Source organism: Sciurus vulgaris, assembly GCF_902686455.1.
Source record: "Sciurus vulgaris genome assembly, chromosome: 13".
Lineage (NCBI taxonomy): Eukaryota > Metazoa > Chordata > Mammalia > Rodentia > Sciuridae > Sciurus > Sciurus vulgaris.
The window spans coordinates 51,079,432-51,095,693 of NC_136474.1; the positions used below are offsets into that span (position 1 = coordinate 51,079,432).

General features: G+C 39.1%; 1 protein-coding gene across 1 annotated transcript; it reads left to right on the forward strand.

Annotated features, from left to right (window-relative positions):
• Positions 1-1,158: 1,158 nt before the first annotated feature.
• On the forward strand, positions 1,159-15,892 carry HRH4 (histamine receptor H4). Its single transcript, XM_079109355.1, has 3 exons — positions 1,159-1,434; positions 9,567-9,730; positions 13,584-15,892. Exons 1-3 carry the CDS (start codon positions 1,242-1,244, stop codon positions 14,412-14,414), a joined length of 1,188 nt encoding a protein of 395 aa, XP_078965481.1. The 5' UTR covers positions 1,159-1,241; the 3' UTR covers positions 14,415-15,892.
• Positions 15,893-16,262: the final 370 nt, after the last annotated feature.

Sequence of the window (16,262 nt, forward strand, 5' to 3'; positions counted from 1 at the left end):
TAATCTTTTCTTCTGCAATGTCTGATCTGCCATTAATTATTTTCAGTGTATTTTTAGTTAGGACATTCTAGTTTCCACTTCTAGAAGTTGTATTGGGGTATTTAAAGGATAATTCTATATATTCACATTTTTTGGAAAATTTGAAATACAGGTATAATACTATTTCAATGCACTTCTTTGTTAATTCTAATACTAGGTTGGTTTCCATGAATTGATTTTTTTCCCCTATAAATATTCTTGAGCTGTGTTCAAGGCAGTCAAATTACTTAGAAACAATTTTGATTCTTTTAAGTTTTGCTTTTAAGAGTTATTAGCAGGACCCAAGAAGTATTTAGTACAGGAGTAATTATCCCTCACTACTAGGCAAGAGCTTTCTGGTTTTACCACCCAATGCTCCATGAATTATACACTTTTTTCTGTCTGGCTGAAGGGGAACAGGCACTGTAACTAGCTTTGTGTGAGCACTGGGTTATTTTCCTCTAATCTTCTCAAAGGGTTCTTTTCCCTGCTAAGAATGTTTTCTCTGTCCCGTGCTGATCAAGTACTCTATTGAGTACTTGAGGAAGGTCCTCGGCAGACCTCTAGGGTTCTCTCTTTCAGAGATCTCTCTGGTACTCTCAACTCTCAGCTCCATCTCTGCATCCTAGGGAGTCAGCTAGGTTCTGCCTGGCTTTGGTCTCCCTGCCTGGGCCACGGAAACTCTCAAGACACTGTAAGAGCAACTTCAGGCTCTCCTTATTCCCCTTCTCTCAAGGATTGCTGTCCTTCATTGCCTCATGTCCAGTGTTTTGAAAACCCTCGTCCAACTTTTTTGTTTTAGATGGGACAATGAAATTGGTCCCTCCATCATGACCAGAAGAAAATATTTAACTGGATCTATATTACTTTTAAAAATAAATCTCACTTGAGCCCAACTTATTACCCATGTAATGTATCAGGTGTATTTTATAGATATTATATAATATTGCTCCGCTGGGAGATGGATGAATCATATTAAATTGTTTAAGATAAAACATTTCATTGTTTTTTGGAAATATTTTTTCAATGTCAGTTAAAGGGAAACCGTTACCACAAGTTTACTTTATCAAGAATCAGGAAGTGCTATGAGATCGGCATAAGATTAAAAAATGTTGTTTTGAGTAGGAGACTATATATTTTGGGTATCTGGTTGGAAGACACAATTGTCAGAACTGTCTGTCTGACTTAATTTGCTATATTGGGCTTCTTCATCATTTGATGTGATGTCAAATGCTAATAGTACAAGTAGCTCACTATCAAGTTATGAAATTACTTTAGCATTTTTAATGTCTTTACTAGCTTTGGCTATAATGCTAGGAAATGCTGTGGTTATTTTAGCTTTTGTGGTGGATAAAAACCTTAGACATCGAAGTAATTATTTTTTTCTTAACTTGGCCATTTCTGATTTCTTCGTAGGTAAGTTTATGTCTTTGTTTCAAATAATCTTTTCCAATTATAATTTATTCCTAAAACCTTAAAATAAGCTGTTGTTATTTCAGGGGACTTTATGAGATTGGGAGGATTAAAACCAAAATGTTAAAGTATTAAAATTCTGGGAAGGGGTCTATATGCTACTCTAAGGGAATATTGTACATAATGTAAATCAGTGAGATAGGATTTTCATCTGAAAAATTTTTTTCTTTTTATAGAATAAAAGTAAGTCCCAAATAGATCTAAAATTGTTTTAGTGTAAGAGTTACTTGTTTCTGAAAATATTGTCCTTGTATGTTTAGATTTATAAGTATTTCTCTCTAAGTACATATAGCTTCCTCACTATCACAGTTTTGGGGTAATAGAAATAATTCCTATGCTGGTAACCAGCACAGTCAGAAAATGGGATATTCAGGTCAATTAAATAGTATGTTTAATATTATTATTTCATGACATTATACAGATATTATCAAATATACCCAACACTCAACTACCTTGCATACAATACAATATCATAGCATTATGTAATTGGATGAGACCATGGCGATCAAATTAATGTTTCTTTGAAAACATGTTCTAAGTTTCACTTTCAGATTGTTATCATTTTAAATAATGCCTATCATAATAAATATAAATGCAGAACTGTCAGCCGATCAGTATTATTTTATAGGTGCTTCTAGTATAATTTATTCGGGCATATTCAGATTTTTTTGTTCATAGCTTCATAAAGCTTGCATTTATGTTAAAATGAAACAAAACTCGAAGGATACTTAATTCACTGCCTGGAACACAGTGGTTGCTCAACAAATATTAGTCCCCTTCTCTTTTGATTTCTCTGTAGATATGTGTCTACCCAAACCAAATTCACAAATATTAGTATAGTACACAATGTGTGTCAATACTGTTAGATGTGCAGGTATTATTAGGTAATCAAGGGATTTATGGAAGAGTAGGTTATTCTCTTCCTTTAGTAAGGTTTCAATATAATGGAGTGGAATAGAGAAGTTCTCAAATGACTACAGAGATCTAGAGTGATGTGAGACTCCACGAAGACTCATCGGGCGCTCTGGTCATTCAGAGGAAGGAAAAAGCACATTTAGTTAGGAGAGAGTGGCCTTCAAAATTAACTGTTGAAGGATGGATAGAATTTCCATAGGCAGAGATGGGGAGGAGAGAAGAGTCCCAAGCATCACCAGTGACATGCCCATATAAAGTCATCGTGCGTATCTTCCAGTGTGAGCTCCAGGCTTGCTCTGCAGATGGTTGAAATGGGAGCAGCAAGGGAAGAAGTAGAAATCTCTATGGTGAAGACCTTTAAATGTTGTCGGCTGGATTGGAATAGCAGTGAGTAGTAGTGTCGGTCTGGATTATTAAGTGGGCAATGTGGAGATTAAAGAATTTAAAAACAGGTGAGTGAGTGAATGGATCGAAACTTTCCCTTGAGGCACTGGACGAGCTACAGGAGGTAGGAGAGGCTGGAGGTTGCCGAGCATGTTTCAGAGCTGATAGTACAGCCATCTAGGCAGAGGTCATGTGGCAAGGCCATGAGCCAGGATGAGGGTGGAAAGGAAGGGCAGGCAGATCTGCACAGGGTGGGGCTGGGCAAGACGAAGATGAGTCCAAGACTGGGCTTCTGGGACTAAGAAGGGGCTGGCACACAGTGGAAGTGAGGAGCATTTGGGGAGGGGAGCTGTGATTCTGATGTTGTCTTGAAAGTTCTGGAGGAAACTGCTGTTCAGGGAAATTAATTGCGGAGCCATGACATAAAAATGACAGGGTCACAAATAAAGGGGGATAACCAATGTAGAAGTATTCTTTTTTAAAGAATACTTCCCTCCTCCATTCAATATTTCCAGCTAGCCAACATTTACAGCTTGATGTAGGTTTCACATTATTCTCTATGCTCACATAAACATGTACAAATATACAAGTATATTTATGTGAATGTACAGAATGTTCTGCTATAAATATACTTATCTCTCTTCTCCTCCTTCACAGAATTGTGTGACTTTTAGTAACAATCAGCATATAAAATAGATGATGTATTTTGACTAACCCAGTGGGAGTGAGGCCCTGACTACCCTGGAAGTAGGGAGGGACCAGGTGAAACACCTGAGGTCCCGGAGCCTAAAGCTTTTGAACAAAGATGGTTTCAGGTAAGAATGTAGGCAGGAGTGTCTCTGTGTCTGGCCCAAGGTCAACATCTAGGCGGCCCCTTCCCCCATCCAGGACTGGAGCACTACACCACAGAGATATGGCTTGTTTCATTAAGAAATGGCACATGTAGTTATTTAGCGGTCCTGGGGGGTCCCCCTGTATCAGCAGGAGGATGGACGTAGGATGGACTTCTTTCCTGATGAGAGGAGCTGCATATGGGCCAAACAGAATCTCTGGTCACCTGCCAGTCTCATCCTTCACATTTCTCCTGCCCCTGCCAGCTTTATCCAGAGTTACTCACTCAACATGGCACTTGCCATGACACAAGAATTGGGTCAGTCCCTGAGCTTTTTATCACAAGATTTGAATATTCTGCCAATGCTTTTCTCCTTTGCCATACTCTGAAGTGTGCCTTTTGGTTCTGAGCTTGGAGGAACTCTGGGAGGTGGCGGTAGGGCAGGTCAAGACGCTGAGAGGTTTTCTGTAGCTGTAAGCCAGCCATTCTTCGTATCGGGGTCAGGAAACCCAGAACACCGGAACCCTGTGATGATAGCAGATTAGATCCTCACACGTACTGGGTACTGTGGGCCTTCTGGCCAAACACCCTTCCTGGCAGCCTTCAGAACTGGCCTCCTGTTGAGAATCTAAATTTGTGGCAGCTGCATAGCTCGCTTCCCAGGCTGAATTTATTGTTGGAAAGCAAAGACTTATTGAAGGGAAAAATTCCTTTACCAGCTACACTGGATGATATATAAATGAGATATATCAATATAGTTCATCTGCACAGTGTCGCATCTGTACACCATTGATAAATGTAGATGGAAAAATATATCTATATATCTACAAAATTGCTATCACGTGGCTAATGTTTCCATCTGTGGGTATCTACACATTCTGTGGACATTTATAGCCTACACAACCATGCTGTCGCCTGACAGCCCTGTCATAGATGACGTAGATGGGATTTTTCAGTGCTGAAAAGTGTGTGTTGCCAACACAAGACAACATTCCAGGATAAATCTTTAATATCTTCAAGTTCATCTTCAAGTTCATTCTTCAAGTTCATCTTTAATAGCTTCAAGTCCTAATTCAGGACTCTTCTCTCGCCCTCTGTATTGGGCTGCTTGGACTGCTGAAACAGACTGTAGATTCTGTGTGGCTTCAACAGCAGGAAGGTGTGTTTTCACAGTTCTGAAAGTTGGGAATCCCAGATCAAGAATTCAGATAATCAGGCTCCTAGTGAGCATGCGCTTCCTGACTTGCAGACAGCTGCCCTCTCACTGTGTCTTCACATGGCTCTCTCTCTCTTTTTTTTTTTTTTTTTTTTTGGTAGCAGGGCTTGAACCCAGGGGCAATTAACCACTGAGCCACATCCCCAACTCTTTTTAATATTTTATTTAGAGACAGGGTCTTGCAGAGTTACTTAGGGTCTTGCTAAATTGCTGAGGCTGGCCTTGAACTCAAGATCCTCCTGCTTCATCCTCCTAAGACACTGGGATTACAGACATGCACCACTGCATCTGGCTACGTGGCCTTTCTCTGGCCTGCTCTCTGTTGTCTCTTCCTAAAAGGACACCATTCCTATTGAACCAGGGCCCCACCTTTGTAAACCTCATTTACCCCTAATTTCTTCCTTAGGTCCCATCTTCAAATATAGTCACACTGAGCGTCAGGGCTTCAGCACATGAATTGGGGAGGGTACACAAACACTTAGTCCTTAACATCTTCTATGTATTCACTGTCAGCCACTCGTCCTCTGTTGGCCCAAAAGACTGACTGAGGCTATTTGCTCCCTTTGTCTTTTGTTTGCCATTTTCTCATAGAAGGTGTAGCAGCTTAGCTGACTCAGAAAGAAGGGGCAATCCCAGACTGAGGCAATTTTAAAGCAAGCTGGGCATCTCCTCCCTCATCCATTCATTCACCCGACAGTGACTTATTCTGAAGGAGGTGCTCTCTGCATGGACATGGGCGTGAAGATCCAGACAAAAGCCTGCTCCTGGTGCTTCTGTTTCTGCTAGGTGCAGAGGCACGGTGCTGAATAATAAACTCCATAAATAAGTAAATAAAACGATGTAGCATTTTAGAGGGTGATAATTGCTGTTGAGAAAAATATAGCAGGGCTGAAGGGGAGGGAGTGTGCTGGGATGGGGGTTGCCATTTTAAGCGTTGAGGGTGGGGCTTTCTGAGAAAGATGCAGGAGGAAACAACAGCTCTCCGGAGGGAGAGCATTTCTTGCCAAGGGACAGCAAGTGAGGAGGAGTGAGGTGGGAGGGTATGCCCTGTATCTGAGACCAGTGGAGCCAGGGGTGCGGGAGTAGGAGGGGGGCCAGCAGGCTGGAGCAAGTCACCTTTGCCTTCCTTCTCTTGACCCTGTTCCTTCACTTTTCTTTTCCCCATTACCACATTCTTTTAATATAGTTTATTTGCTTTTTCTCATTTTATTTTTTCCTAAATCAGCTGTGTCAAAGGCTTATTGTTCTGTTCAAGGAACTGACTCCTGGCTTTACTCATGGAGTTCATTTGACCCACAATCACAGTTCCAGAGCAAAAGTTGGAGAAATACTTATATTTGAGAAATATTTCATATTCACTTTTCAGAAACTTCTTAGGAATGAGCTGCAAATATCTGCACGACTCCTAGACATGACATTTGTACTAAAAAGCAGTACGAGAAAACAAGGTAGACAGCAGGGTTTTACTAAACTCAAAGGACTAGGTTAGAGTCTGTTTTAAACTAATTGCAATTTCAAACTGCTGCTATGGTTTCGAACACACCCTTCCTCTTTCATATAATTAAAAATGCATGTGAAAAAGAGTATTTAAGGCAGATCCCTCCCTTTAACCTTTAAGTTAGTGGTGTCTATAATGCAGACAGTACTGACATCACACTCTGTTGTGGAGAAATTTCTGGAGAAATGAGTGCAGGTGGGACTATACTTATATTGGGAACCCTGGGCCGAAATATCACAAATGTCTGTTTTTGAGATACTTTGATTCAGCTCAGGTAAACCTAGTGATCTGCTTTGTTTTATAGGTGTGTGTATGTGTGTATGAGGTGTGTGTGCACTCATACACACATACACACAACCATAAGGGATGAGATGAAAACTTTCTTATCATTAAAAATAAATTGAAACATAAAGCATGTTACTTGGACTACAAACATATAAGAACTATGGTGTCCTATCTAATGACTTTGTATGTAAACCCAGATAAGGATGCTATGTTCTGTGTTCCCTTCCACTGGTTCTGAAATCTTGCCATTGTCATCTCATATTATCTTGTTTTGGAAGGATTCAGGGGCAGTTTCCTTCTTCTTTTCTGTTTCTTTCTTTCTTTTTTTTTTTTTTTTAAATCTCTATTTATTTGTTTTATTCTTTTTTAAAATATACTTTTTATCAGAGTATCATAATTATGCATGGTAATTGGGTTCATTTTGACAAAATCAAACTTGCAAGGAATTTGATTTCCAGCCCCATCTCTCCCCCTTTTCGTCTCCTCCTCCTTCCCCTATTCGTCTTTCTCTACTCTTTGACACTTCCTTTCTGCTACATATACACAAAAGTGAAATTCCCTTTGGTAGCCTTCTATGTGAATGTAGCATGCATTTGTCAAATTCATTCCATTTATCTTCCCCTTTCCCTTCCTTCCTCCCTCTCATTCTTGTGTTCCACTGAACTTCTCTATATGTTTATTGCATCCCATCCCCTACTCAACTATCTTCTTTTCCTTATTTTGTTCTAGCTTCCATATATAAGAGAAAGCATTTGATCTTTGATGTTCTCAGTCTGGCTTATTTCACTTAACATGATTTTTTTCTCCATTTCCATCCATTAACTGGAAAATGCTATTATTTCATTTTTTTCTGTGTGGCTGAGTAGAACTCCATTGTGTATATATACCACATTTTCTTTTTTTTTAATTTTTACAGACTGTATTTTGATTCATTGTACACAAATGGAGTACATGATTTTGTTTCTATGGTTGTGCACGATGTGGATTCATACCATTCGTATAATCATACATGGACATAGCGTAATGATGTCTGTTACACCACATTTTCTTAATCCACTTACTTATTGACAAGCATCTAGATTGGTTCCATAATTTGGCTATTGTGAATTGTGCTGCTATAAACGTTGAAGTAGCCGTTATTGCTATAATACGCTGATTTTAGATCGTTCAGATAAACACTGAGGAGTGGGATAGCTGGGTCATATGGTGGTTCCATTTCTAGTTTTTTGAGGAATCTCCACTCTGCTTTCCAGAGTGGTTGTACTAATTTTCAGTTGGTGGCAACAATGATAGGCTAATTTGGTTTTCATGCACTCAAAATGAGAACTTCTGTAAGTGCCTGATAAAATATGAAGATAATCAACAAAGTCAGATTTCAACTGAGCTCCCACTTAATAGGTCATATTCTCAGCAAATAAAGATACCTGTCTGAAATGTCAGCAGAGTTAAAAAACCCTAAAAGCTAAAAGAAGGGAAGCCCAGCTTAGTCACTTTCACAGGTAAGCAGATTCTGTGCTGGGATGAATTGCCATGGTAGAGCTTACCTATTTGTTCATTTGGTGAAGGGTTGTGGTCAGAGTCAGGGGTTTTGAAGTCACAGTTACTGGTTTCAGATTCAGCTTCTCCACTTACTAGTTAAGTGTACCTTGTTTAATTGTGCCTCCTTTCTGTGTGGTAGGTTCTTACCTGTTAATTCAGCATGGTTCCTACCTCCCAAAGTTTCTATAAAGATTAAGTAAGATGGTATTTATAATGCACAGAGCACAGTGTTTGGCATATGGTCATTTGTATAATACATCTTAGCTGTTATTAGTTTAAGTTAAATGTGCAAATGACCGTGTAAATCAATCTGGGTATTATAGAAAATGTAAGCACTGATTCATGACATGCTCCTAATCCTCAAGAGAGACAAACTAAAAGATGACTACGATGTAAAGTGGAATGTAATTAGGGAAGAAGAGACAAAAGTGGCCCAGTGCCAGGAGAGTGCAGGTGACAGAGGGATCACTTCTGCCAAAGAAGTTCCAGGAGAAATGACATAGAGGAAGTCACTTTTTGACTTCAGGGAAGAACAACAAGGAAGTAAGTACATTTTTCAGCAGAAAAGAGGACAATAGTGTGTATATGATCCTAGGTTTGAATCCCGGCACTTAAAAAAAAAAAGAGGAAGACATTCTAGGAAGAAAGAATGATGTTGACAAAGAGAAAGAGATGTGAAAACGTGGGGTGTGTCTGGGGAAGGGTAGCCCATTCTTTTTGGGTTGGATCATGAAGGACATAAACATGATATATGGCTGGAAATAGAGGTCAGGATTCGTATTTAAATTGGAAAGTAATAAGGAACCTTTGGAAGTACATTGTTCATTACATCTGTCATAAAAATATCACATTAGAGTGCATAGAAAGTCCTGAGCTGTTTAGTGAAATACTGTGTGAATTTCTATATATAACTGTGTTGGTCAGCTTTGCATGACTACAACAAAGTATCTGACACAATTAACTTATAAAGAGATAATGTTTATTTAGCTCACAGTTTGTAGTTCAAATCCAAGATTGGGTGGCCCATTGGTTTGGCCTCTAATGAAGATGGTGGATCATAATTGTGGGAACACATGTCAGAGTGGTTGCTCACCTCTAGAGCCAGGAAGCAGAGAGAGATATTGAGAGACCGGGGTCCCCCAATCTCCTTCAAGGACATATCCCCAGTGACCTAAGGACCTCCCACTAAACCCCATGTCTTAAAAATCCACATACCTCCCATACTGTTACTGTAGAGACTAAGTTTCTGCATATGCCCTTTGGGGGATTCTCTTGCAAATCATAGTAATAACCTAGCAATTTTTAGTGAAATCAGATATGTCATTGTGTTGTGTATACCTTTGAATTTACCTTTTTGTATTCATTGATGTGTGCTATTTGTTAATCCTTGTTTTTCCCCTGAACAGGTGTGATCTCCATTCCTCTGTACATCCCTCACACACTCTTTGGTTGGAATTTTGGAAATGAAATCTGTGTATTTTGGCTCATCATTGACCATCTTTTGTGTACAGCATCTGTGTATAACATTGTCCTCATCAGCTATGATCGATACCAGTCAGTCTCCAATGCTGTAAGTCAAAACATTTTTTTTCTTAGAAATATAGATGTAAATTTTAGATCTCCTAAATTTCCTGCAGATGGAATCCAGGAAATTGCACATACTGTGCTTTACTGCTGAACTTCACCCCCATCCCAACAAAAACATTTTTTAAGTCTAATTTTTTGTCAGGGAATCTCATCCTTTTGTTATCTGGGACAAAATCCCATTGCGTCTTAGTCTGTGTGGTTTGGGAAAGTCACTCCCCTAAGAACCACTGAAAGGGGAAAGCATCAAAGGAAACAGAAGGCTAGTTGTCCAAGTGTTATGCTGTCTTCAGTAGTTGGATATATGTGAAGTTCACAGCAGGTTCCACTCTATAGACAAATTGAGACCTGAATATTTTCTCCAGGATGGAACTTGGTGGGCAAGTAGAAAGAACCCCAGATTTTTGAATTAGATGAGAAAATCAGTTCTAAATGACCAGAAGGAGAAGACAGGTTATAGAGTGGAACTAACCAGAAAGACCAAGTCCCAGTGCCAGTGTAGAACCTATGCCAAGAAAGTCTGAACTTAACCCAAATCTGGAATAGCCTCAATAAGTTGGTAACCATTTTTTCCAAGCTGTAGGTCTTTACCCATTATTGAGTCCTAAAATCAGTTCAATTAGTTGAAACAGTTGCTTATTTTTTTTTTAAATGAGAAAACTGGGAATAGAGTAGAATAGAACAGAATACAAAAATTAGGGTAGAAGATATCAAAAGATTACTACTTGTATATCATAAAGGTAACTACTGTTTTATGAATACTTTTGTCTATGTACGTGGTTATGATGTAAAATATATTTCTTGCTTTAGATACAGTACTCTAAATCAGAATCTTTCCCATTTGTCCTTAAAATTTTCCTTTCTTTCTGGATTAATGTTTCATTTTAATGTTCATTGGATGTTCCTAGGTCTTCCTTCACTGATTGTCCAAGCTGTTGAGTCTACCCTTATGTTTGTGGGCAGAAGAGGGACAGCTTGCCCACTTAGAAAAAGTAGGTTACAGAGAGAAGAGAAATGATGCCCAGAGAGAAAGTGGATGTGTGTGTGTGTGTGTGTGTGTGTGTGTGTGTGTGTTTTCTCCTAGTCTTGCCCGAGGCACCCCCTGGCTGTGGCTAGATCTCTGTCCCTAGTATGCAGCACAGAGTGGAATGCCTAATAGTCTTGAGGAGCAAATGCATGGAAGCTGAAGGCAGCATTGCTAATGGTTCCTGTTCCGGGGCAGCCTAGTGAAACCAGAAGGAAGCCTTCCAGGACCCCTGCAAGTTCACGCAAGTGGTGGTGGGAAGCTGAACTCTGACTGTAGAAGGGATGATGTACTAGAAAATGGGTGGGCTGGGCCTGGGAAATGGAAATCTGAAAATAATTTGGAAAAGAAAAGTTTAGTGCAGATAGCAGCACAAGATTACAGCACTCAGAGTTTTCTAGAAGGGTAGATTCCATGTAACTGGAATTTATTCTCTCAGCTTGAAATCAAGGTGTCAACAGGGCTGTCCTTTCTCTGAAGGCTTTGAAGAACCTGTTCCATCCTTTCTCCCAGCTTCTGATGTTGCCAGAAATCCTTAGCTTATAGATACTCCTCTCCAATCTCTGCCTCTGTCATCACATGCTTCTCTCCCTGAGTGTCTTGTCTCTGTTTCCTCTTCTTATGAGGGCACCAGTTATATAGGATTAGGCTAGACCCTAATCCAGTCATTTTGGATTAAAGTGAACCCTAATCCAATGTGACCTCATCTTTGATTACATCTGTAAATACTGTATTTCCAAATAAAGCCACATTCACAGATACTGGTGGTTAGGACTTCAACATATCTTTTTGGGGGACCCAATTCAACTCACAACAGGCCCTTACACTGTGCCTATAATCTCATCTCATTATTAACACCAGTATGTCCTAGGGTGCTTCTCTGCCTCACAAAAGAAGTCCAACAGACAGAAGGTTGGGTGTTTTACTGGGGCAGAGGAGGAGGCAGGGTAAGGGACAATATCCTGAATAGTGTGCAGATTTGGTAATGGGTGAGAACTTGGGTATCTGTGGATTTTGGGGAGACCACCCCAGCCAGCTGGGTCTGGATTCAAGCAATCCTTGAGCTGTCTCTCCAAAATGCTCCCCAGAGATGAAGGGATTGGCATCCTTTTCTCAAATCCCTCAGATGTCCGTTATCTCAATTGACCTTATGCATAATGAAAGATCACTTTCCAGCATATTGTATTATATCATTACAAAGGCTGAACAGAGCAATTAAAAACTAAATGCAGTTTTATGACCATCTGGGTATTGTTACCATCTTTATAATCATTAGATTTAGTGCAAGACATGTACTAATTAGTGGCATAAAAAGCAGAAGGCAAAAAAGTATATTGTATATGGGAGTCTGTGGTCAGCGCCATTCTAGTTAGCATTTCATCATATCCTCAGAAATGCCACTAGTTTGGGTGGGGGAAGAAAAACCACTTTCCTACAGTTGAAATAATAATAATAATTATTTTTTAAATTACTAACCAGTTTTCTCTTACCCCCAGCCATTGGTGATCTCTTCTTAGCATGCACACCCATCAAGGAAACACAGTGCTAGAAGTGTTATGTCCCTTAAAAATATGCCAACACTGTGGGCTAGCCTTTAAAACTCACAGAGAGAATAGTATGTAAGAGAGGGTGAAAGGCAGGCATGCTCCCATTTCCTGGGTAAAGTGTTTCCTTTCTTGTGAGTGAGGAAAGTAGAGAAATATGGAACATTTGAGCTGGAAGGAAACTTATAGATCCAGAAGAGATTCAGAGAGGTTGCTTGTTCCAGATGCCCTTACAAAATTCTTGATCCAGATGTTTAGCCTTCCTATAGGGTAGTTGGCCTTAGATGTCCTTTGATGTAGAAGATATTCTTAAGGATTTCAGGTCTAACACAAGGATCCTGTGATCCCAGGTCAGACATCACCTGTGAAATCTTTTGCCCCTATAGAAGCCTGTCCTTGTTACCCAGTGGAGCTAGAATATTGTCCACCCTTAAAACCTGCAGTGGCACTTGCCTTAGTAATTTCTTTTACAGTGGCTGGCTGTCTTAGGTTGGCATTGTGATTTGTCTGATGGAAATATTGTGGGCGGAAGTGATTTGGTAATGCTCAGTAACACTGGAGTATTTCCTAGCAGCAGATTTAAACATCTTTCTGTTAGTGTTTGATCTTCTTGGGAGTGATGTGAGAGTTCTTACTCTTCTTGTTGCCACTTTGAGGTCCCAGAATGAACTGCAGAGTAGATTCTTTCTGAATGGCGCAATCAGATAAGACATGTCTTTCAAACTTTGGGATCATGGTGAGAAATACATTTTATGCTGTGATGTAGTACGTGCATTTCTCTCCATATGTGTATCTATGTTCCCAAAGATATATTACTTTGGTTGAGAAAACATCATCAAACAATAACTCTGTGTAATGCATTGTGACATTGACTCTTCTATTGCATTGAAAAGGATATCTGTTATGATCCAGCCTGCAGGTTGAGAAATAGTGTGATCAGGTGTACCTAATTCCAGTTTAATTCAGATTAACATCTGTTGGTTAGGAAAATTTGTTTTCTAATTTTAGATATTAACCTTGACATTTTCTGTGGTGTCAGAGGTTTAACCTTGAAAGTTACAGTTTTCTCCTTGAAAATCATTAAGAAAATCCATATCTTGGCTCAGGTTCCACTCAGATTGAACTCTCTGTCCTGGCACATGTCACAATACCCATGTTACTTCATGTCTCAACCTCTTGCACATCCCTGAAACTTCTGAGAGCCCGTGGGATGCTTTATGCAATCAATATATGTTCATTACATTGAAACAAACTTATTTGGTCTCTTGTAGGTGTCTTACAGAGCTCAACATACTGGGATCTTGAAGATTGTCACTCAGATGGTGGTCGTTTGGTTGCTGGCCTTCTTGGTAAATGGGCCACTGATTCTTGTTTCAGAGTCTTGGAAGAATACTACTTGGAATAATAATAATAATAATGATTGTGAACCTGGGTTTTTTTTGAAATGGCATATCCCCCTCATCACTTCATTCTTGGAATTCCTGGTCCCAGTCATCTCAGTTGCTTATTTCAATGTGCATATTTACTGGAGCCTTTGGAAGCGGGGTAATCTTGGTAGGTGCCTCAGCCATCCTGGACCCAACTCTGTCTCTTCCAGAGACTCTGGGCACTCAATCAGACGTGGATTATTTTCAAGGACACCTCTTCCTGCACTGCAAGAAGCAGCAACATCCCGTGGTTCAGAGAGACAAGGAAGAAAGAGCAGTCTCTTCTTTTCCTTCAGAACCCATGTGAACAGCAATACAGTTGCTCCCAAAGCCGGCTCCCTCTCCCACTCTGATTCTGTATCTCTTCACCAAAGAGAACATATCGAGCTGCTCAGAGCCAGGAAATTAGCCAAGTCACTGGCCATTCTCTTAGGTGTTTTTGCCGTTTGCTGGGCTCCATATTCTCTGTTCACAATCGTTCTTTCCGTGTACAAACCAGAGCAGCGTCCTGAATCAGATTGGTACAGAATTGCATTTTGGCTTCAGTGGATCAACTCCTGTGTTAATCCCTTTTTGTATCCATTGTGTCACAAGCATTTTCAAAAGGCTTTCTTAAAGATCTTTTGTATGAAAAAGCAACCCATACCCTCACACAATCGGTCAATATCCTCTTGATGATAGTGTTCTCACTTCTGTAAATTTTAGTCTTAATCTCACCATATTGCCCATTCTGCTCTACCAAAATAATCCATAAAACCATAACACTTGAAAACTTAAAAAAGATCTGAACTTGGAGGCCAAGGGAACATTAGCCTGTAAATAACAGCCTAATGATGAATTGATAGCATATTTTTGTAAACTCATAGCCGCCACGTACTATTTTTCTTAGTCAACACCTCTTTCTTGTTTTGTCGATCTTGACACAACCTTGATTGTAAAGTCCAGAGTCTCTCTTTTCTTTTTATGTTGAGTACCGTGCTTGTTAACAGTAGTAAGTTAATTTCTCTCTTTTTTAAAAAAATTTGATAGCAAAACAAATGTATCCAGTTTGAAAGTCATTCCCTGAAGTATGCAATAGAATCAGGAGCCTCATTTGGGGGTAGGTAGCTCTGTTATCATCAGTGGACAGGTGTGTTTGGGTTTGAGTTGACAAGAACAGGGATGCTGGAGTGAGCCCAGGTGAGCTCATGTATATGTCCAGAGTTTGTGTCCCTGATCCCAGGAAGGAAGAAGGTGTGGTATGGTGGAGGAAGGCCCTGTCAATCACATGAGAAGAGGACAAGGGATAAGTAGCAGTTTGTCCTATTTCTTACCACTCTCTTCTTCCAACTTCCATACAAGCTACAATTCTTTGTGTGAAAATACCCGAAAAAGAGGACAGGTAAGGGGTGGCGTAAGAACCATACGACCATTGACCTAGCAGGTGTCAATGGTTATTTCTCAAATATTGTTGTATGTATTTAATGTCTTTTCCTCATTTGCCCAATATTGTATATTGCAGTGCCTGATGGTGTTCTTTATAATGTAGTTGATGTAGGTTATACTCTACTGAGAATTCACATTGTATTAGTTTGGTGATGTTTTGTTCTTTGGTTGCTCTTAATTGTTCTCTGTTTTTCAATGTCATAAAATATTATTTTTTCTCAGAGTTAATTTCATCTCACCTAAAGGTTTTTTTTTTAGTATTCCTTCTACAACTTCTCAGAGTTTTTATACAGTTGAGTAATTTTTGTATTTCTTGACCTCTTAAGCCTTCAGTTAATTTTGAACACTAAACTACAAAAAAATCTTTAAGCAACATGGCTTAGAAATGTATATGATTTTTATATACACTTATGCTTTAATTACATAAGAGATACCTGTTTAACACTTATTAGCAATTTGAAAAATTGAGAAGTAAGTTTTCATGAAAGCATAAACATATAAAGTTGCTATGTGTCAACTGTTGGTTTTAACATTTATAAATCAGTAGTTGTAGATCTCATGTGATTGCTGGAGGCCTGAACGTTACAGAATTGAGTGGTCCTAGGAAAACTTTTCCCAATTGAACCTTGAGGGAAGCATACCTAAAATATTCACACGTGTTTTCTAACTTACATATAAAATATAATTTATACTTCATTCAAAGATGCTGTCAATGTAAAGGAAGTTATTTTATTTACATATAAAATATAATTTATACTTCATTCAAAGACGCTGTCAATGTAAAGGAAGTTATTTTATTTAACACCATAAAACAGAAAAAGCTACAAATTGTTTATGGTACAGAACTTTTAAAAAATCACATTTATAGTCTCATTCTGATTTCAGAGTTGAGAAATGAACGATATGTATCTTGGACATGACGAAATATGATATACACATGATAAATGAACTGAATAGACTACAACTCTATAAAATGAGAGTTTGAAAAATAAATACTTTTGATGGCACATGAATGTATTCATCAAACAAATGTTACTGAGACCTTCACAGGTATTAGCTAGTTATTGTAAAGATGACTGTGAACCTTGCCAAAAAGAG